This window comes from Colias philodice, chromosome 5 (assembly GCF_061535455.1).
Source record: "Colias philodice isolate Cphi_HAF_F1 chromosome 5, ilColPhil1 Martin Lab GWU primary, whole genome shotgun sequence".
Taxonomy (NCBI): Eukaryota; Metazoa; Arthropoda; class Insecta; order Lepidoptera; family Pieridae; genus Colias; species Colias philodice.
Window position 1 is genome coordinate 10471380 of NC_143090.1, and position 25164 is coordinate 10496543.

At 30.3% G+C, this 25164-nt stretch overlaps 1 protein-coding gene across 2 annotated transcripts in view; it reads left to right on the forward strand.

Moving 5' to 3' along the window:
* Nucleotides 1-21994, forward strand: part of LOC149488626 (uncharacterized) — a 112550-nt gene extending 90556 nt beyond the window's left edge. For both annotated transcript variants that reach the window (XM_089695169.1, XM_089695168.1), the window contains exons 2-6: nucleotides 5950-6158; nucleotides 12694-12829; nucleotides 18604-18737; nucleotides 19335-19536; nucleotides 21593-21994. In XM_089695169.1, the coding sequence (XP_089551295.1) occupies nucleotides 5950-6158; nucleotides 12694-12829; nucleotides 18604-18737; nucleotides 19335-19536; nucleotides 21593-21756 (845 nt within the window). In that variant the 3' untranslated portion in view covers nucleotides 21757-21994. The remainder of the gene's footprint in view (nucleotides 1-5949; nucleotides 6159-12693; nucleotides 12830-18603; nucleotides 18738-19334; nucleotides 19537-21592) is intronic.
* Nucleotides 21995-25164: the final 3170 nt, after the last annotated feature.

Consider the following 25164-nt stretch of genomic DNA (forward strand, 5'->3'; position numbering starts at 1 on the left):
TCTCTCTGTACAACCGGTTGTCTGGAAGAAATCGCTATTTAGCGATAAGGCCGCCGTTTGTTACAATGTATCCTAGATTAAGTCTCAATTTGTAATTTTTAAGAGCAATAAAGTAATAAATAAATAAATAAATAAATAAATAAATAGAACATGTATAACATCCGAGGATTGTTATGCATTTTATAATTTAAGTGCAATTTAATTTTCAAAGTGCTCTGTGAAGCTTACTTCCAATTCAACCTATTTTTCGGTATCTTGCGACAAACAAGACACCACATTAAAATAACAAGGTCATAGATAAATCAATACAATGGCCTATATCAGTTCATAATTTACAGAACCGAGATACATTCCTATCGCTAACCACTCTCAGACCGGGCTAATGTAGTAGAAAATGGAATTTTCTTCGTGTGTTCCTGATAATGCCGATATGTTCTCGCTGAAATTCAATAACGCGTTAAAACGAAGGTGTTCCGATTTACGTAACACGCAATGGGATTTGGCCTTGTAACAGTGGATTGTTTTTGACTTGTGGATTAGGTGTGAACGAGAAATTGTATCTACGTGGTTGATATGTTGCTACTTCAATTCACTACATAGTATAAAACAAAGTCGCTTTTTCTGTCCCTATATACGCTTAAATCTTCAAAACTACGCAACCGATTTTGATGCGGTTTTTTTTATAGATAGAGTAATTCAAGAGGAAGGTTTTAGTCACAGACATATAATATGTTTTAGTATATAATTTAATAAGTTTTTAAACAAAGCGGGCGAAGCCGTGGGCGGAAAGCTAGTATATACATAAGAGTATTTGCGTGTAAACTATCAAGATAAATTTTCTAGAAGACTAGATAATTTAAAATTGTCATAACACATTTCAAAACATTTACAATATTAATTTTAGTGAAACAGTTATTCTTGTAACTAGTTACTTTCATATTTTAATTCAGCGTTTAATTATAACTCAAATTTATTTAAGCCCACGATTTATTTGTGTTTCCAACACAGGTTTCCAAGCTTAACAACGATAACTTTTACGTCTATTACCATTATATTGGTCACAAAGGAAATAATGTTGTAATCTAAGCCGTTTTAACCGCGATTCGTAGGATTCATTGCCGGTAAAAAATCTTAATAGCACATTTAGAGACACTTCTCTTTCGTAATGAAGAGAACGAAAATTGAATAAAACGTGCTATATTTATGTTTCCTCTAATTATTTTATTGGGGTGGATATAATTATTTATTTTTAAGGTTTAAAAAAAGTTATTTAAAAATAATATTATAATTATAGTATTCAAATTAAAAGTAAAAGAAACTCAATAATCGCTTTTGAAGTTAATAAATAGTCCATAGGATATTTATATAGAGGATTCGGTTGGTTCGTTCTTAGACTATGCACGCTTTTATCGTAGAAAATGCAAGGACTCTATGAAATAAATCTAAAGCCTGACACTATAATTTATAGATAGTTTCCCTCTTTTTCTTTGAATAATTTTATTTTCAAAAAAGGTTATAAATAGAAGCGCATTCATAGAGTTCATCTTTTATGCAGGAGAATGTATGGTTCATTCTGTGAGAAATTATAAACAATATTATATTTTTTGTTATTATATACTTAGGTATGTATATTATTATATGTGCTTTTATATATATTTATTATTACAAAAAGAACATTATCTGCAGGTAATGGATAAACTATTATTTAATAACATACTAGGTACCGGAGACCCACAGTTTTAGATGCATTTTTGTTACTACTCACTATACTAAAATTCATCTAGTAATTCATGAATCGTTTATTGAAGTGAAACTTCTTTACCGGGGTTGGAAAAAAATTTAGTGTAACAATATTTCGTTACGCGTGATATTTTTCCGTTACGCGCCATCTTTTTCTTATCCCTACCACGCGTGATTCGACGTATTTCTGTAAAGTTGCATATAGTAAATTATTTTTGGAAAAATAAAGTCATAAAGAAGTTTCACTTCTTACGTGTGTACACTAGTACACGCACACATCTTTTTTTTATTATGTTCCGTACCTATTCCACCAATCGATGCGTTAGTGTTTACTAACGTGCGTCTGTGCTCAAATGAACACATTTTAAAACCGTCAAATACTTTAAAAGGTACACCAACAAATTCTCCTTTCTCCTATATCACAATTTATCTACTATAAAATATCTCCAGCAGTCTTTCCTATGAAACGATATTGGAAAGACGCGTCCATATTTTCTGAATATAAACGACGCACTCAAACACAGCGATCGGTCTATCTTGATTCAATTTCAATGTGCCATTTCATGTTTTGGATGTATGATTGTATGCTGGCCTTGAGACTGGGATGAAGCATGGATTTAATGCTGGGTATACCGTATCGATCGTACTGTGGCTTCGATCACACATAAATAATATCTACTGCTATCTATTAAATTGCTTATAATGCATCTCTATGTTTGTAAGTTTGTATCTAACTGACTCCTTTGACTCCATTTTGGTTCACTTTAAGGGGACAGATTTCATTAAAACTTTTTACACTTATCAAGGATCGTTGAAAGCGTGTTTTTGGTTTTTTTTTAACCATATTCAATTATTTTTAAATATAACAATGACTGCATTATTTCACAAAATGAAGCGTTAGTGAATAATAATGCTTTTTAATTCTATCTAGTCAATGTTGAAGAGAACAAAAGCTTTCCCGTTATATTTCTATTAATTTACACTTCTACGAACGAAAGCATAAAAATGCAGAACTATTTCACATCAAATCTATTATGAAATTTCAATACGAAGCACGCCAATTTTATAAATAAAATAGTTATTTTTATAGTCAGTTACTAATAGTTATATAATAATTAAATAGTAAATTTATAAATAATATGCCACTATCCCTGTGTAGTTAAAAATACAACGAATCTAACCTAACCACCAAACCAACTATGCTCAATGACGTTCAGACGTTACATTAAACAACTTGACGAGTTGTCCTTTAGTCATTCAATTAAATGTCGTCATTCAATAACGCTCTAGTCATTCAATCAAATAGCAAATTCAACCAGATGACTGCGACACATGTATAGGTAAAAAAAAACATCGCAGCGAGGAAAGGTTCGTTGATTTGGATTCAAAAATGTTATCTACTACGTATCCATTTTAACAAACATTGGAAACCTGAGTTGGAGATCCCCCAAGGCACTAAGCTCGTTACAGATAGGTCTGCGTCCTTTCTATAAAGGATTTGTCGGAGATACTGAATCTGAATTATAGAGCATTATTCTTGCTAAGGCCAAGTGATAAAGCTGACTGATTCGAGAATTAATATGTAGGTTATGGTGGGGTTAGATAGCGTGGCGATATCTGGTGTCAGTATATACTAAAATTATGAGCTGAAGTTATGATTTGAAAGGAATGTTGGCTTTTGATAGTCTGTTTGTTGAGGTATAATATTACGCTATAACGATACGATTGAGAGTTATAAAGTACATAATATTTAGTATAATATCTATGAGTATAAAATACAGTATTCGTGTTATTTCGTTTAGATAGTAGGAACGGGGTAATTAAAAAAATGCTTATGAATGAAATGTTATGTTTGTCAGGTTGCTGAACCTACAATACAAACTACACATTAAAAGAAGTACTTTAGCTAAATTCATTTTATCATAATGAATATTAAAATAACATTGTCCATACGATAGTTTCATAGGCTTTTAAAAACGTTGATAAAAGTAAGTTAGTGATGTCGAAACTCAAGTGTCGCATATTTAAAAATAAACGAGTTCCTTTGACAGTGCAATTCCAGTTTTTTTTATACGTGAGGACAAAAGTAAACAAAGACAAAGGACAGTCACGTATATTTTACGTAGAGACGTAGAGCATAACGTTTTCTAAATTTATTCTAACAAAAGCACTTGAAAACTTCATGTCAGTGCTCCTCTAAAAATATAATTTTCCGAACCATTGTATATTTTGATTGACGGTTAGGTATTTGTGATGTTGTTTAAAATAAAAAAAAAACGTTTTTATTGTTAATAGTTAACTAACTAAGAAAAGTTGTTTTTATTGAAGCGTAAATAAAATATTTTAAAAATACGTAAAATATAAAAGTTGCTTTACATATTTCTACGTACTTGTAAAATCATAGGAAAATGATTCACCAAAAAAAAAAAACAATATATATTATATTGTACTTACCTTACCCTTTCCCATAGTTCAAGAACCTTTTGAGTTGTTGTCTTAGGACTTAGACAATTACTAGACCTAGTTTATGTTGATGATAATGCTACCTACGACCTAGTTTATCCTTTACATAAATATTCTGGGACAAGATACAGAATAACTTTGTAATCTTTTCCAATGTAACATAAAGAAAATCATAAAGTATTGACAGTAAATATACAACGGACTGCTCCATTAAAAATTAAAAATACCTTAAGGGGGCGCATAAAGCAAAATAACCAATCTTCTATTAGATGATACGTGTAATATGCAAGACCAAATCTAAAAAATAAAATATATATCAAACTAGATGATATGTTCAACGATTCTATTTAATCAAAAACATAAAATATTAAAATTTACTCGATAAAAAAAAATCACCAAGTTAGCTCTAATTTTCACACTTTTACGTTTTCTACTTGACATGGTAATACTTATTATGATTTTTTTTTCATAAACAATTATATTAAAACATTTGCAAGATATTTGTCAGAGCATTTTGTGTAATTACTTTTAGTTTTGGTTTTATCTGCGATAAACCACTTTTGGCGCTCTTTTTTTCTCGAGATAAACGTTTGATTTTGTCACGATAAAAGTGGTTTATCGCAGATAAAACCAAAACTAAAAGTAATTACACAAAATGCTCTGACAAATATCTTGCAAATGTTTTAATATAATTGTTTATGAAAAAAAAATCATAATAAGTATTACCATGTCAAGTAGAAAACGTGAAAGTGTGAAAATTAGAGCTAACTTGGTGATTTTTTTTATCGAGTAAATTTTAATATTTTATGTTTTTGATTAAACAGAATCGTTGAACATATCATCTAGTTTGATATATATTTTATTTTTTAGATTTGGTCTTGCATATTACACGTATCATCTAATAGAAGATTGGTTATTTTGCTTTATGCGCCCCCTTAAAATGTATTATCGTGAAACTTTGCAGTTGTTTTAAATTTCAAATCAATTTGAATGTTTAGAGACAGAATCGATTGATCGCGTTCAATGTACTATAGTATTAACTTTTAAAGCTAAAGTAAGAAGTAAATTTATAATGAAACACCTAAAATGTGACTTAAATGAAGGGCTTCATGTCTAAGTCAAAGACTTTATGGAAGGACAATGAAATAGCAGTATTTATTAGGTTAATGGCGAAGTTTATCAATTGGTAATTAGTGACTGCTTAAGGGGTAAAATAACTTTAATTTTGACATTAAAAGTAACTGATTTATGACGATTTTAAAGTCCATTACACATTTTAGACAGCTTAATTGCTGAAAATGTTGAATTGTTGGAGGAATTAATTACGTGGTTAGATAATTAATTTGCTAGACTTTTTTTACATTTACTTTTTATTTCAAAGAGTTAATTATTGAGTTACTTAAATCATTTACCCGTATACCATAAAGAAACATTGAGAATTAAACTTGTTCTAAAATGACAAATTTTCACGTAAAGACAGGGAAAAAAGTTTCTTCATAGAGTCATTCTAAAAGGAATACCTCCTTATGTACTTATATAACAAGCATAATTATTGCACTCGAGCGAAGCAGTAGGTACAGTTCGCTAGTAAATAAAAATACTTAGTAATAAAAAAGAAGTTTGGAAATAAAAGAAATAATAACACCCTAATAATTGTCTTCAATTGGAAGCTTCAACAAAAACTAGGCACGTAACGTCGATTTCCAAAAACACTATTCTCAGAATTAAAGGTTGCATTCATTCCAGGTGTAACCAGCCTCCGTGACGTCAAACTCCTAGTGGAGCCCACCACAGTAGTACGGGGCGGTACAGCTGCTCTCATCTGCTCCCGGGACATGCAGGGTGCACCTCTGTACTCCGTCAAGTGGTATAGGGGCAACCATGAGTTCTACAGGTTCACACCTATGGAGACACCGTCGACGAGAGTGTTTGGTTTGCCCGGGATTTATGTAGATGTAAGTTTGTTTCACATGATCTTTAGAAAAGCCTATAATTGTTAACACCAATAAATAGACTTAAAAATAATCGTGCAACAATCGCTTATAGGCTAACACCTTATGCCGTAATATTATGACGTGTTTTAACAGTAATGAGGTGCTTTTTTGTTACTGTTAGGTAATTGGTTTTGTCAAAAAAATATTAATAAGATTTTTGCCAGTAAGTATAACAAGGTAATCCGACAGGCCGGCTATGTCGTAATAAAAATCATCAAGAGAACTTTCATTATGAGTTTAGACTACATTACGTTGAGATACCATTATGCTAAAAAGTGGTTAAAAATTCTTTTTTATATCATGATGAAAAATGCACGCCGGCAAAAACCATAAATATAAATACACTCGGGTCAATGACACTGCACTATTTAATAAAAAATACACCAATCGTAGGTACTAATTCAAACCCATGCCTCATAAACATTGCAAAACATAAATACAAATTAGTTGAAATTCTTCCATTAATTAATTTTTCCTCTTAAAAGCGTAGGTAAGCTCGCTCGATCCTTTTTTTCAAAATCATTTTCTACGTCTATAAAATTCCCGTTTTAAATTTCATGAAAAGCACTCAGCGTGATTTTGGAATTCGCGGCAAAAAAATTAAAATGGCGGCGAACGAATAGGAAAAAGCAGTTAGTTGCTAATTAAAATTATTAGACGCGATGTCTGGGTCTCTTGTTGAAATGTAAATAACCTCACAAGGTTTACAGCATTTGTACATTTCATAATAATAATATTATATAGGATTTTGACGCTATTGTTTTACAGGCCAAGGCTTAGATTGACAGCAGAAAGTCTTACCATGTTTATTAAAAACCACAGCCTCACAGGCCAAGGCTTAGATCGTTAGTCAACTCAACTTCTAACTTTATTTACGCACCTAGTTATAATGTACAAAATAATTTACGAAACACTTGTTTGTTTATCTATATATATATTAAACTCAAAGGTGACTGATACAGTGATCTATCAACGCAGAGCCCTAACCACTGGACGTATCGGGCTGAAATTTGGCATGCATGTAGATGTTAGGACGTAGGCATCCGCTAAGAAAGGATTTCCCGAAATTCTTGCGGGAACGGGGAAAAACGGGGATGCACGTACAAAGTCGTGGGCGGAAGCTAGTATATAATATACATAATAAATAAACTTAGAGACACATAGTTTTATTACTATTTTATTGACAGAAAGAGGTTATCTTCAAAATATTTTTTATCCCAACACACGCTATAAAGGTTTTGTGTCCATGTATATTTTCAACAGACAGTAAACATATTTTTATTATTATTTTGTTTTGAGAAGGGGCTCCCATAAAGGTTTAGGCGGTAATCCACCACGGTGGCCAATTTGTGTGGATTAGAACATGTCACGTGTCTTCGAACTTTGCTACTTGGACAAGTTGATTTAGTCACCATATTTTCCTGTTGATAAATTGAAACCTCATAACTGGAAAGATGTGGTAGAGGAAACAGTACAACAGTTGCGTCATATATTATATTAAAAACTAGCTTTGCGCCGCGGTTTTACCCGCGTTGCTTTGCTTCTATATTTGTGTGATGCCTGCAGTAGCTTTCCTCTATTAATTAATAGTCTAACAGTGTTTTTTTCTAATCGGATCCGTAGTTATTGAAATTAGAATGATGCAGCAAACAAACAATCTATTCAGTTTTATAATATAACTAAAATAATTCCCAACGTACATAATATATTATGTACTATAACATTACGTACCGTAATTATTATGTCTGTCCTGTATTGACCATATTGCCTTTGATTTGCTAGACGTCATGTTAAGCACGAGTCCTACGGCAAAGCTTGTCAAAACCATACATATCTCGTAATGTACATAATGAAGTACATAATAATAATTATTAATTCAATATAATACATTATAATTAGCTTATTTTTTAATAAAAATAAAATGATTGAAAACTTACACAAAACAAACATTCTCGAGAACCACGAATCAGTAGATGACACATGTAAACAGTCGATGTTATTACGTTGTTTTACAAATAAATTTAATTAATAATGGCGATAAAACGTAAAATATGTTAAGTATTCAAAATATTTTGTGAATCATTTTAAATTAACCAGTTCGTGTGTAACAATGAATGTTATAAATGTATTAAAATTAATATTAAATAATGTCCTCTGATATTTTCGTAATTGTTGGCTTATATTGGTATGAAATATTTATGTTGATAATTCTGTCGCGTTTTCATTAATACTTTTCAATCCATTCATTTATAAATATACTGAATATAAAATAACTATAAAGTCTGGACTTCTGTAGAATTTGATTATAATAATTGTATGTTCACAATTTAAAAATTAATAACGTTTAAGAAATTATTTATTTTAAAATTTAATTAAATTTAATTTTATTTATTTAATAGAACTGTTATGTATTTCATGTCGTATTATAAATGGTAAAAAGTATAGACTAAATGCCATCCTATCTCAATTTTCAAACTTTATATGGCCTCTACATTAATTGTTGCCTCGTTATTATTTTCAATATTATCCATAAAACCCTGATAATATCCATAACATTCCGTCACATTTGGCCAACTCTTTAAAAGTTGTAAGTTCCCAAATATTGATACTTGGAAAGGAACTGGCCTTTTCTACCTTCTCCATAATCTATCCGAATTCAGAACTTTACACCAAAATAGACACATAATTCCCACTTATAAAGTGTGAAATATCTGTTAAAAACAAAACCCATTACACTCAAACAAACACTAGGTTATTTATCTTAACAGATAACATATAAAATATACTTGATCGTTTACAATGTCTGAAGATAATATCGTCGCTTCAAGCGAAACGCCGCTCTATTCCGACGCTCGGATCTCGACATAAATGTCAGACACAGAGATCACGCTTTACTAGTTTTATTTCGCTTTTAAACCTTCACAAAACGTACAAAGTTGATAACGTTAAGGGTCAATTAATTGCGATAATGCCGGCTTTTTTACGAGGTTTTGCCCGCTTGAAATAATATTGGGGATTGTTGGAATAGCTGTTTGCTTAATGTACAAATAGGGTATAAGCTTATAAGGGTTATTGCAAGTATTGTTGGTGTGTGTGCGAATATACGTGACGTTCATGTGGGTTATAAGGCACATCATATACGGCTACACTGATCGATTTTCATGTGGACACGTAGGTGATCAGCCTTCTGAATCCTGCCAGATCTTTCTTTTTTGTTTGTCTCCTCCGGGAATCAAACTCATGACCCACCATGCGTTAACCATGACCTACCTAGTAAGCAGATTGGATTGGATTGGAAAAATTATAAGAGTATATTGATTAGTGTTATCTAGTACATACTAATGAAAGAAATTTTATGTAGGTCAGGGTATAGACTGCTGAACACCTAGTAATTGCAATGATAATTAATAGTACAATCGATTGGTGTAACAGATATAAAACGCTCCATATTCAACGATTTTATTTCATCTTTTTGAGCAAGCCTGATGCAGGATCTTATGTGATATAAATACTGCCTATTAGGTACCTAAATAGTGAAATTCAAGTCAAAATCCATTGTGTTATATCAGATATAGCAACAATGAAACAAGCAGACGGACACTTCTAATAATTTCTACTTCGATATAATAAAAATATTATGTAATCCATATTATAAGGCATTTCATGAAAAAGATGTATGAAGCGTATACGCGTATATAAGTAGACAGTGAAATTCTTCAATAAATTAATTAATTTATTTATATTTAAAAGGGCGGTCATCGGAAGAGATTCCTCTAACAATATTTTTGTTTGAATTTCTTTATTTACCATGGAGCAATCGTGTCAAGGAATTTTGTAATAAAAATATCAGCATACATTCGAAACACGACTAGCGGTAGTTCCCTTTTGAATCCCTATAGTTTGCTCAGTCCCTTCGGATTGGTTTATGATTATGTACCTTTTGAAGTCCTACAACATACAATCGGCCCTCCATTTTTATTTATAGAATAATGTTTGTATCACAAATCCCTCCAGCCATTTCCTACTCCTTATTGGGTGGTTTGTATTAAATTTCTGTTTTGATCAAAGTGTTTCAATGTGGGGAGAAATTGACATTTCTGTAGCGGGTGCCGGGAAATAAGATCATGTTGAAGTTACGAGTATTGCCACTGTAGCTTAGAATTTTGTTAGTGTATTTTATAATGATGTTCTGTGGATTTATCTTTTGATGTTTTTACTGTTTGTTTTTATGCAAGGTGAGCGACGTGTTATTACGCTATCACTAAGTATACATAAAAAAAAGAAACGCTAGGGAGATACATTTAATATATAGCACAATATGCATCCATATCTGTGTTAAATAAACCATTTTAACGCAGAGTAAATTACTATACATGATTTTTTTCTGTTATTGGCGTAAACAACAAATATTATCAATAACTCATCTAAATTAGTGGATTAAATGTACCTACTCCCGGCATTCGTTCTAACTTCTAATACATCATGGACTGATTATTATGACATAAACTACCTCAAAAATGTTATGAGATGTTTTTTAATGAACATTGCACATAGTATCCAACTTAAGTAGTACAATTTTATACAGGTTACATATTATAGGTACATAGTATAATATGTAATACTAGCTTCCGCCCACGACTTTGTACGTGCATCCCCGTTTTTCCCCGTTCCCGCAAGAATTTCGGGAAATCCCTTCTTAGCGGATGCCTACGTCCTAACATCTACCTGAATGCCAAATTTCAGCCCGATAAGTCCAGTGGTTTGGGCTGTGCGTTGATAGATCACTATATCAGTCACCTTTGAGTTTTATATATATATATATATATATATATATATATATATATATATATATATATATATATATATATATATAGATTATTGTTATTACCTACCAGTAAAATGATAATTTATAGTAGTAATAACAACGAAAAACCCAAGTTATAAAGATTTAAATAAAATATTATAAAATTATTTAAATGTATTCTAGAAAAAAGCTAGCGTTACTAACACGAAACTATAATAGATTTATTATGTGTGTGATTACACGCATCGCAAGAAAACACTGAATTTCAATTAACGAGAGTGAACTCTATCTCAGCCTTCATAATATATTACCTATTATAAGGGCGTTTGTCCACTACAAGGAATTTTACGGTCCGGCATTCCGATTTTTTACGGTCCGGTATAGCACGCCATTAATCTATATACTAGCTTGTGCACTATACGTAATTTTACTGTCCGACATTTTACTTTTCCCTATTCCGGATGGTTTTTTGTGTCTACGAGTCGCTGAAGGTATAATTGTTTTCGAATGCCCACTTGCTTGGATTTTACTGCATATGCCAATTGAAAGCAAGCTCTTGTTTTACTTTCTTTTAGTTGGCAATGAGATTTGAGAAGTCGGTATTGTTATTTTATATACATTGACCAAGCATTGACCTATAATTATTATCTAAGTAAGTGTTGGTAAGTTAAAGTTCAAGTGGTAAAGTCATAAGTGAAACACGCATTTTAAATCTCTTACGGAACTTTACTTTTTATTATAACGAAATAATATAATATTTCACCTTCTATATTTTTTACTCGTTTCTTGTAAAATGCAAAAACAATCATTTATGATAGCATTATACCGCCAAACTTCCTTGAACTGTACCGCACTGATCCGAGTAAAGACGGACAGGTGCACAAGCAATTCATCGGTTTTTTCATGCCACACCGGACCGTAAAAAATCGGAATGCCGGACAGTAAAATTCCTTGTAGTGCACAAGCGCCCTTAGGGCCGATTTTTCAATGCTTGGATAAAACTTATCCGTCCAATAAAGTATTACACGATAATATTAAAATGCCACGTAAACTGTCAAATACGGGCAATTAGAATACGTTTTTAAAATGGTAGTTTTATACATTATTCGACGAATAAGTTTTAACCAAGGATTGAAAAATCAGCCATAAATGTATTTAATCATCATCATTATAATATGTATTTGTTATCCTTATATCCTATTTAAATTAATATTTTTAAATCGTTCAATGTATCTGTAATGTAGGTCGATAATTAATATAATATTATGTAAACGATACGAAGATTATAATTATTATCTACCTGGATTTTAGGTACATAGGTATAATATATTATATAGTATATATCATAAAGGTGACGTGATGTTTTCTTAAAAACCTCGTGCTTGCCTCAGCAACTTTTGGTTCGAATTGAAAAAAAATATATTTGTGTGTGATAATCCACACACGGTGGAATAAGGCTATACATGATGTAATCGTTAAGTAGATATGCACATGCGATTATTCCATGTCTTTTGCAGATATTCAAATACTTTAAAAGACAATAATATTGTATTTCCTATATCACGCTACGAACAAAAAAAAAAGTTGAGCATAGCATGAATGATACTTAAATGTAGCAAACATCATAAAAATAATCGTTTGAAAGACAAAATTGATCACTTACAATAATAACACAATAAAACTGATTTTCAGATGAACCGCTCAAACGGTTCTCAAGTGCTCCTCCGGCGCATGGATCTAGGCCTCGCTGGTAACTTCAGCTGCGAAGTCACAGCCGAGTCGCCGTCCTTCGCCACGCAGATTGCTACCAAGTTTATTGATGTTATTGGTAAGTGTAATTACCTAAAGCGATATAAATTATTAATTAATAATTATTAATGTTAGAATTGCTTACCTGGTGGTAAGCAACCAACACAACCTATGAACATACAACGCCTCGGTAAATAGTTATCAACTTTAAATATTATGGAATAAATAACAGCTTGATCAGAGGAGAATTAAAAATGTTTGAAAAAAAGAAGATATACACACTTTTAGTACCAAGAATATCGATTCTGTCATATCGAACTGTATCGACAGTGAAAATTTTTAAATAAATAATGAAAGCGAACAAAACATTGAAGACGAAATGTTCACAGCAGCATGTATTGCAGAATTCTTGCTTTAAATCGATTAGAAATGTGTCCTGATTCGAACAGTAGATATAGCCTAAAAAATAGAGGATGCATAAATTCCCGTAACGGTGAAAATGAATACGAACGTTCGTCATTATAGAGAGTGGTGTGTACGCATGATGAACACAACTTTTTAAATGATAAATGATTATATCTACGTGTTTTTGGAAGATTTGCGCACTTTTTAAATGATGATTATATTATGTACGCTTTTTTGAACTTTTGGACCAAGTTTCAGTTTTATGGCTATTTATGTAGTTTGGCTGATTATTATTATTTTGTTGTGACCATCATGCTTATAACAGAAACTTAACAGTTGTGAACCCGCGACTTATATATTATTACTAAATTACTAAATAAACAATATTTTAATAAGTGAACATCGTTTTAAACAGGTAAAACATAAAAATTATCTCAAAATAATTTACCATCTTTCCATACTTATCATTAGAGAAATCAACTGATGATAATATGCATAGTAATATTAATAATTTACAACCGCCTTTTAATCTTCCAAAAAAAGTTCTATGACCCATAAGCCTGCAATTTATCAAAATTGTACCGCAAACAAAATGTGAATAAAAATATCACTTTTGTACCTTCTATTACTTATCTTATATAAAAGAAATACCATTTTGACAGCACCAAATCATCTATCTTTCTTGTTTATCGTTGGCGAGAAATTAAATGATTAATTAGGTCACTGTCAAGAGCTTCGAGAACGGAATATAGCTTTTATAAAAGAATCTTTACTGACCCAATATTTAATTTTATGCCTTTTTTATTAGAAAAATTGAAACGTATTATGAAATATTGTTTCAAGCGATAGCGATACAATTTACTTCTGCTTGATATAATTCGATTTCAATTAGTTTTAATTAACAATACGAAAATGTTATTTTCATCGATATAAACTGATAAATAATTAGTTTTACTTCTAAAATATCTGATAACATAATATTTGAAACGCTTGCTATTAATCTTTAAATCAAAATTAAATACTTTATAAACAATAAATTTAAAACATAGAATTGTATTTATAACTAGCTGTGCTCCGCGGTTTCACCCGCATTGCTCCGCTCCTGTTGGTCTTAGTGTGATAATATATAGCCTTCCTCGATAAATGGGCTATCTAACACCGAAATAATTTTTCAAATCGGACCAGTAGTTCCTGAGATTACGCGTTCAAACAAACAAACAAACTCTTCAGCTTTATAATATTAAGTATAGATATGCAAAGTTCATAGTAAATATTTAACACACTTTGACTAAACTAAAGCGTAGTCCTTCAGAACATCGAACAACAAGAACCACTCGTACAATTAATGACAATGCAGATAAACATTACTAAGGAATATATTACCGTTTGCACTACGAATCAAACTGCTCCAGCAATTTGTCCGTCTGTACATCATTGTCTGAGTTAGAAGCTTAATTCACTTGTTCTGATGCTAACGATGTTACTAGTTAGTTTTGTAATCAAGAGAGCGATCTTGTATCCGATAGATTGTAATACGGGTTTGAGCATTTTGTAGCCCCCGTACCATAATGTATAAAGCAGTATTAATTCCAGTGTGGAAGAGTGACAGCGCTATACGGGTCGTCTAGCGCCATCACTTTCCCACCCTGGAAATAATACTGCTATGACATCAACCCCCATGTCCTGATTTGGGATACGGAATGTTATAGTGTTCATGTTTTAACAACTTAACTAAAAATGCCTACATTTTACATTAGGACAAGAATGTTATAAATATGTTGGAGACCTTTTTAAGCGTTTTAATCTAAGTCTATTTTAACTATTTACGTTTAATGTATGTGCCCCCATATACAATTTATTTGAGATCCAAAAGCTAGATGTATTTATAATATGAATAAAGAAATATATCTATACTAATATTATAAAGAGGAAAGGTTTGTAATTATGTATGTATGTATGTATGGTTTTCACGCATAAACTACTGGACCGATTTTGATGAAATTTGGCACAGACAATCTTTAGACCCTGAGAAAGAACATAGGCTACCTTTTATTGCGAAATATGTACCACAGGCGAAGCCGGGGCGGACCGCTAGTATAAAATATATTTTTACATTTTATGGAGAGAATCTTAACTTCCAATTTGTAATGCTTCCAAAAGCGTCAACACAATCCAATACACCTATATTCAATTTATCATACTTATTACTTTTACACGTGGATTCGTGTAATAGTAGTTTTCTATTTCACTTCATTCCAGTTTAGTTTTATCATCGCGAGATTACCTTGAAGAATTTATCAAATTTATCACAATTAGCTCCGATTATAAGCAACGAATGGATAAACAACTCACCTTTAGACACCTTTTTTTTTTACTACAGTTCGTGGTCTGGAAGAAATTATTGCTATATCTACATTTACTACATAATATATTATTTAGTAACCAGGAAGAGACAGCTTCCTATATTCGTTTCTAGTTAACTATGTGCTGTATTATCTATACTAATATTATAAAGCTGAAGAGTTTGTTTGTTTGAACGAGCTAATCTTAGGAACTTCTGGTCCGATTTGAAAAATTCTTTCGGTGTTGGATAGCCCATTTATCTAGGAAGGCTATAGGCTATATATCATCTCGCTAGGAGCAACAGGAGCGGAGCAATGCGGGTGAAAGCGCGGCGCACAACTAGTAATTAATATTACTGTTGATAATTAATAGAAGAGTACTTTTAATAATTATTATGAATATTTTCAACGATTTGGACGTGCTAGTTCAATATTATGCTCATCTGCAAATTAAATTTTAATTACAATTATATCAATCACTCATGCGAAGGTTATTCGTTTTGAAGTTTTGTACGGTCAGCAAAAACAACTTTTAATTGTGGCATAAAATCAATTACGAATGTCACTTTAGTGTTAAAAATGATTTAATTTTATGGAAGCATGTATTAATGGTATATTTATTATTCTATCAACATTATTTAGTTATATATTTTTAATTACATACAACCAACACATGGATCATGGATATATAGTGCACATCCTAATAGTACATTTCTAATATCTCTGATCGAATGAACTGATTTCTTATTCATCATATTATGTAATACAAAAAGTAAAATTTAAGATAATACTTTGCTATATTTCGCTCAATGGAATTCAAAACCCAGAAGGAAATAAAATGCAAAATCTACCTCGAACAAAAGGTGATGTTATATGTTTTGCATTTCAGTTAAGCGTAAATTAAAAAAAGGACATTATATATCACAGAGCACGCGAGGATCTGAACAAAGATTTGTAAAGGACATTGTGCATAGAGCCGAGAATATTGTGTTGAAAAACATATTCTTGGAATATGAAGCATTGTTATGATTTATGAATCTGACGCTCTTATTTAAATGTAACAATGTGCTTTTTGGATTTAGGATTCATATGGAAGTTAGTATTGTTTAGGATGACTAGACTAACTCTAGTCTAGTCTATCAGACTCAAGTTAATTGTTAGTGTCACAATGATAAAAAAGGATCCTTGCTTTAGGTGGTGAGTGATTTGATAGATTTATTATAAAAGCGCAAGATATCAAATTGATACTGATAATATTAAGATTTCATATTAATTAAAACGAACCTTACATACATGTAAGTATTTAAGCGTATTTTTTATTGATTTGAGGTTAGAGGATGAGACCCTTGAAAAGACTTCGTTTGAATGGGAATTATGAAGGTGGCAATAAAGGCAAATATGAACTGAGAGTTGGGGGGAAAACTTGTATTATAGTAATGTTAGAAGTAAAACGCGAGGCTGGGTTCAATATTAGTTTGAATATAATAAGAATGTACTGCGATTCTACACAGCTACCTAATTGATGTAGGTAGTTGATAACAAATCGCAACGACTATTAGCAAAGTGAAGGTAGTTGGGTCGAACGTCGTATAAACAACGTCGAGCATGTTTTGACAGAAAATAGTGACAACTATTCATCCACTAAAATATTAAATCAAAAGTTACGTCTAACAGTAAATATTGTAATTGTTTTGGTATTCAGGTGTATCTGGCTAGTTAGACCATAAGACTTTCTTACCAAGATCTACGCTTTAACTGTAAAGAAAACAAAATCAATTAATAACGAACTGTATGCTATAAACGACATTTATAAACTGTTCAAGATAACATAATAAAGTAACAGTTTATTTGCTCGAATAAACCATTTGAGCTAACAGGAGCATAAAATGTCAGAGTTCTAGAGAAATGATGCTTGCGTCTCTCTCTCTATTATCAAATGCTATTCCAGGTAATTTTCGATCAAAGATAAACTGTTAATGTAACCTGTTTATAGATTAAGTTTAGTCAAATTCTATGAATAAACTTAAATTGAGGGCACCTGAATTTTCATAGATTAAAGTGAGGTAAGTGAAATTCGATGAAATGCTGTTATGGAGTAATTTGTGTTAATGCATGTTTTGAATATAATTCTCGATTTTTAGACTCCTCTTAATAATAATTATCTTAGGAAATTACGTCTGCCCCGTGACTAGGGACTTTTTTATAGAAGAGTACTCAAACGAGCATGGTCATCGCATGTTGGTAAGCAATACCACAGACTATACGCATCTACAGACGTGTCCGAAGATGTGTTGCTAACTTTTATTATTGACTATCTAAGTCTTTTACTGATATGTACCTACAGTGCATAAAATTGTGTCCAGTGTAAATGTCCCTTTATTCAAATAATAGTTCATTATTTGAATAAATTCATAAAATATTCACACAAATACCGGTCGCATATCTCATGTCTGAAAATGATAATTCAATTCTGTTAATTTCATCAAAAACATTTATATTCGAATTACTCACAATCGTGAAATTACTGTGGCAATAAAATGAGAAATTGGCTGCTCTATAAATTGATTATCGAATTATTTCGATACAAAATTGTGTTATACTGTAGTTTTTGTTTAAAAATTTGATATTTTATTAGTGGAAAAAATGTATGCTAAATTCGATAGATACTTAGATATCGAATAAACCGAAAAATAAAAAGTACCTACCTGTGTTAAATTTAACAAAACAGAAATATGTTTCGAAGAATATCTAATTATTTGTTTTGATGTGTGTGATAAATATATTTTGAGAAATTTCATACATAGTTTAATCGATTCTTCGAAATTTTCTCTTTAATATATACCTAGTGAGCTTTTAAATCGACATTACTCTGAACAATTTTAATTACTTACCTATTAATCTTTATTTTCCAAGAAATAAAAAAGTATCTAAACTATGAGCACGTGTGCCGAGCACAAGTGACAGATCTCGTCGCTATATTCCATGACGTGACGGTATTGCCATGACGCGACCTTGAAACTTTTACTCTCCACGCGCCTAAACAAGTTTCTTCAATAATTTTAACATTACACATTAATTTTCTAACCCTTTTTACCATATATTTCAGCACTACCAACATCGATACCAGTTCTCAACGCTGACAAGGATCGCTACCAACCTGGAGAGATTCTCCGAGCGAACTGCACGTCACCACCGGCCAGACCATCAGCCAACCTCACTATTTTTGTTAATGAGGAACCGGTATGTTCTGATTTAACTTATTTGTTAGTTGCCAAATACAGCAATAAAATTAATGATTAATGTTTCTGTGTAATTGTAACTGCTTGTGTAGGAATTAATACTATTTTAACGGTCATTTGGGTTTGAAAATTTTATTTTTTTATTTTATCTGCGAAACTCTCTATCAGAAAATTTCTTTGAGATTGCAATTTTGACAATAAATTAATGCATAATTTGATGTATCCCATAATTATTGTATTTTTTTTGATATCTTAACATTATATAATTCATAATCAAATACTGAAACTGAAACTAACTTACGGTGAAACTGTGGAACGATTTGCCACCTGCGGTGTTCCCGAACAACTACGACATTGGGGCCTTCAAGAAAAGAGCTTATTTGTCCATAAAAGGCCGGCAAAGCATATTCTGTAACACTCCTAGTGTTACAAGTGTTTATGGGCGGTGGTGACCACTTAACATCAGGTGGCCCATCTGCTCCTTTGCTTGCTCTGACATAAAAAAAAAAATCAAATATTACTTACTAGAACTACTATCTATTACTAAAATCATTAGTAGTTCATAGTTTATTAATTTTTTTTACAAACACATTTCCAGGTACGAGCATCAGAAACAAGCCTCCACCCATCTGAAAGTGGCTTGCTCACCACCAAAGTGAACATAGATATAAAAGTGACCCCAGCGCTGTTCCCTGGGGGACGCCTGCGGGTGGCGTGCTACGCGACTATGTACAACGTCTACAATAAGTCCGCTAAGCTGGACTTCTTGACGCCGGAGACTGATCCACGGCCGGAGAGAAGTAAGTATTTATAAAAGAAGAAAAACTTAATATTAAAAAAAAATTATAGTGGATAGAGAGACTAAAATTTAATTTATAGAGCCGTGAAAAATGAGAAAAAATTATATTGAAGGATAAAATATCTATAGGACGAGGATAATATAATTATGAATAGTTACCGTGTTTTGAAAATTATATTGAAATGGCTGAAATTATGATCTTTTACAAAGCTTGCCTTGTAAATATTACTTACCAAATATTTGACAAAATAGAAATAATTGCGAGCCTAATTATCCACTTAAAGTAAAGAAAGCTTACGATTTTCGTATAAATTATACATCTACTACTCAACAAAAACAAGATGTAAAATTAATTCGCCAAAACCATTTTCTGAGTCTAATTCACATCTAGAAACTTTATAAAAAGTCAGTACAATCAAATTATCGGCTTTGAAAGTTAGGAATAAATATGATCCCAGTGTTGTTCCCTGGGGCACGACTTTGGGACTCGCTGCACAATGCGTACAAAGAGTTAGCAAAGTTGAAAGATACACAAAGTTATAGCAGTAAAAATGCTTCGTGATATTCGAGTCACATTTAGGTATATTTATTTGATTTAATTAGTGTGTACATTATTTAATTATGTTAATAAGTGTGACCTAATGACAAACAAACACATTTTATTATTTTTCGTTTGATTGTTTCAACACTAGGTACTATTTTATGTTTTCAATTTATTACTTTGTAAACAAAAAATGTACTATACTACTACTATAATAGTATTTTTTGTCAATGTACCTTTACGTAATTTATCAATATCTAAACCAAGTTGATAATAAATGTCAACATCAATACTATCGTTAAAATAAGTTTTTTCTTCTATCCATTCACGAATATTTCAAATGAGCAAAGCATAAGCTCAACATAAATCATTAATACTTATAAGTGTTACTTCACCGTTCCACTGAAAAGCTTCACTTGTAAAGTTTCAGAACGTATAAAAGTTTGACTTCACACCAAGCTTCACACTCTCGGAACAGTTCTGTGTGATTACGAGCCTTGTTTAAATTAAACATGATGTTCTCGCGTTTGGAGATGAGTCGATTGAAATATTTTCAAGTTCTCAAAGATTTTGGCAATATGTCGAAATAGCCAACATTTTTGAGACCAAAGGTATCTCTCGTATCTATTGTTCACGCGCTTTGCTAATAACTGGTTATTTATATAGTGGATATCTTTATTAATTATTAATGATATTATTTTTAAATAGATACAAAAAAATCTCTGTTCCTATATGTTTCTTTGGTTTTCCCTTCTGGAATGCTCAATATCATTAATAGATGAAACTTTGAAATATTGGGCCGTTTTTATCCATAGTGCATATTATCTAAAATTTAACCTATACAATCTGTAAGCAATTTATATAGCAAAACTTATCAAGAGTTAAAAACTACATATTTTTCTATAAAATCTGCGAATACGTAGCATTTCTCAATTCCTATCTGATTCAATTTATACCAAAGTTTGTTGAACGTACTAAGTTGTGAAATTGTTGCTTCTGTATTTTCTCCGATTGAAGCAACTTTAGTTACTTCCTACTTATTTACACTAATATTAAAAAGTGGAAATATTTCTATTTTGTATTTGAATAATTTGAAAACTACTCGACTGATTTCAAAAACTAGCAACCAACAAGCGATTTTATTCCCGAGTGACATAATATTTTATATTATTATATTTGTAACTTACTAGGTGACCTATTGACTGTATCTTTATTTTGTAGCACCCTTAGAGCATTAAACTAACATGCTCTAAGTTAGTTTCTTTTCACCTACATCCTCTTAGCTCATTTCGGCTCCTCCAGGATTGACAAATGAAATGAAAACTTAAGCAATTTCACTCAGGCACATATAATTTTCTACTGATACACACACGTTTTGCATAATATGATTTTACTGATAAAAAAATGAAATCAGTAGGTACAAAAATCAAATATTTTCGCTTCAAAATATTAGTCTAAAACATAACAAAGATTTAACCTTATAATCAAATATTAATACAAACTTTTCTCTTTTCAGTAACGCTAAATGGAGGAGCTTCTAGAACATTCCTCAGCTGGCTTCCACTATTTCTTCTCTTCTTTCTACCTTTAGTATCAGGACAGGATTTTGGTTTCGAAGAATTTGGTTACTATAGCTACGACGATGAAAGTGAAAAAAACCTTGTTTTGTCTTTGGTCTGATGTTTTTGTTATTTTTAATACATTTTTATTGAAATGCAATGTTGTATAGTAAAGTTCTAAATCAAATTCAAATTCAAATTTCTTGATTTGAATTTGAATTTGAATTTTGAATTTGAATTTGTATAGTTAAGCTTTCTATCGTTTTTGTACGCAAATGTTAGCGTTAGCTCAATTTCACGTGGTTTTTCATATTTTTAATTTATATTCAATATGAAATAAGGTCGTTTTCTTCACCCGTAAGGATTAGTTATAATATTAAGTTTTAATTTGTTAACTGAGTTATAATGTTAAAAGAGTCTATCTTTTGCATCTGATGTGAAAAGACATGAAAATTTAAATGTATTTTAAACGCATTAAAATTATTAGTTGTTTTATCCAAAAATTCTATATTCTGTAATCAAAGAACAAATACATAATATTTATAATCTTTGGTACAATTTGATTGTATTATTTATTTTGGCTTTCTGTGTGATTCCATTTTATGGTAATTAGGAAAATGTATACCTAGAGAAATTGGTAAAAAATATTACTGTTATTAGAATGTGTCATTTTCGATGAAACTGATTTCTAAAATCTTGTGACAACATACTTGGCCTAGATACAGTTAAATTTGTAATATTAATGTTATAAAAATACATTATTGTCTCATTTTACTTTAAAGTTATAAGGATTGGTGAACTTATGTTTTTACTATGGCTATTATTAATTCTTTTTACATGTTTATAAATATAATATAATCATACATTATTTCTAATTAAACCTATTGTTGTATCAGGTTTCTGAAATATTTCATTTCTCCTTTAAAATATAATCCTTTAAATCTCCTTAAAATAAATTAAAAATAAAACGTTTTATTTTCTTCATAAGATTCAGGTAATATAAAGTTTTTATTATAAGAATCAGCTAACATAAGATAAATTGTAAATTTGTAAATAAAGTCAGTAGTACGCAGTTAAAGATGTTAGACCAGTCTGGTTAATTCAACTACTCTTATATACGCATGATTATTATAAAAAAATATATAAATATTAATTTATTTATATTATTCAATACTCTGGACAAAAATGAGTCTCAGTGATTTCTCCAAATAGTAAAAAAAATGATTTTCCGGTTGTTTGTGTAATTGTTTTAATGGACATCAAGGCATCTATTTGTTTTCTTTCTCCTGTAGTTTATATATTTTTCTAAAACTAGGTAGGTATTTGTTTAAGTCCAATTTTCAACATATTAAAATTTTTAAATTTTCTTACTTATTTCTTCGATTTTTTGGGACTGGAGTAAATAAAATATTTTTATACTAATTCTGTGTATATAAGACTCCAAAATTGCGTAGTTCAATTTGGATACTTTAATATAATAATAAAATTAACATAGATAAGTTGATGTCATCCAAAGAATTAAGAGAATAAACTACTAAAAACCATAATCTTAATGTTAATATGTCCTCTATGAATTTCATTAATATGTTTTATTTTATTATTGAATGATTTTAAAAGAAAAATAGTTTTTTTTCGTATTGTGAGACATCAACCAAAGAAATACTTAATTGTTGAAATTGAAGATTTCATAAGTTAGTACTTTAGTAAATTCCAAACAAGATTTACATCATAAGTGTACAATCTACATTACAATAAATTTTTTGTATTTTTTCATTTAAACAATAAATTTAAAACAAATTTTATGATTCATATTAATTATAAAATATTTAAATACTTTCGAATATTTAAGTTTTAATACCTTGCGGATACGTAAATACTTAGTTTATAAGCAAAAATATTGTCAACAGTTTATAACTGTTTGAGAATTTTATTTAAAGTTTTAAAGTGATATAGTTTATTGATTAAATTGTCATACAATGAAAAGTTTAGCGGAATTAGTGTTGTGATATTATTGTTAATTTAAGTATTTTTTGTGAATATTTTTCGGTATACTTAAGTTTTTAAATAAATCATTCAATTTAGGTTGTATTTTACATAAACTTTTGTTAGAAGCAGCAATTTTTTAATTACTTTTTTATCTTAATTTTGTGAGCATTGTGTACAAAGACAACATAATATGTACTTTTTTATGTAATTGCCTTTATTAAACGGCCTATTAAAATTGTTTTATACAATTTTAGCGATTATTTAAGTTATTTCTACGATTTTACTACTAACTAAGTACCTATGTTTCTGTATTTTAAACCTTTACGTATTGTAAACTACTGGTATAGGTAATATAATATGTGAATAATAATATCATCTCTCTTGTCTCTTTTATTTAGTGGTATATAATACCTAGAGTCCCATTTAGGTATATAAAATAATTTGATTTTATTACTTATTCTAAATGAAAGCCTGACTGATATTTTTTTAAGTATGCAATTCCTGTGTTTATAAAAATACAATTCAACATACAATTATTTATGATTAATACAATTCTTATAATTTCACAAATTTCTATACCAATGTAGTTTACAAGTCTTAATTATTTAGTTACTATGGCTTATGAAAACAAATCCAATAAGGACCTCACTTATGCTTACGTCACTGCCCGACACCTCAACGAATATTGGTTGCTAAGAATTTTGTTTTACGCATTTTTATTTTATTTTATATAATATGTAGTACCTACCTATGATATAATGTATGTATTTACTTGAGCATATTCTTATGAGTTTGAATTATTTTATAGAGCATTTGCTGTACCTTGAAAGTGGGAGTAAACATATTATTATACCTATCTCATAATGTAACTCTTTTGTACTTTCATAGAAAGTTTAAATTATTTGAAATAACATAATATAATATAAGCAATGTATGTATCTATCTAATGTATCGATATGTAGGTAGTTATCTACTATCGCATGAGTTAATTATTTTATTAACAAACTAGCTTACCGCCCGCGGCTTCGCCCGCTTTGTCCAAAACCTAATCATATACTACACTACTAATTATATACTAAAACCTTCCTCTTGAATCACTCTATCCTTTAAAAAAAAACCGCATCACAATCCGTTTGGTAGTTTTAAAGATTTAAGCATACAAAGGGACTTATGGACAGAGAAAGCTACTTTGTTTTATACTATGTAGTGAAACGTTTCAATAAATAAATATTTTTTTTTATAAGAAGTATGTAAAACAAGATTTTTATCAACCAATACACAATCTTATATCTATTAGCTGTATAATTTGCACTATCTTTTAAAATGGCAATTTTTATAACAATTTTTTATTAAGTCTAAGCATTTTACGTAAAATATTGACAATGAAAATGTAAATACAATAATTAAGAGCAAATAAAAGTGAATTAATTGATATATAAAGTGTTTCATTATTACTTTTTAGGTAGGAGTTACTTTCAATTTACTTTTTAAGTAGGAGTTTCAATATCTACTTAACTGTATGTTAAGTAGATATTGAAACTAA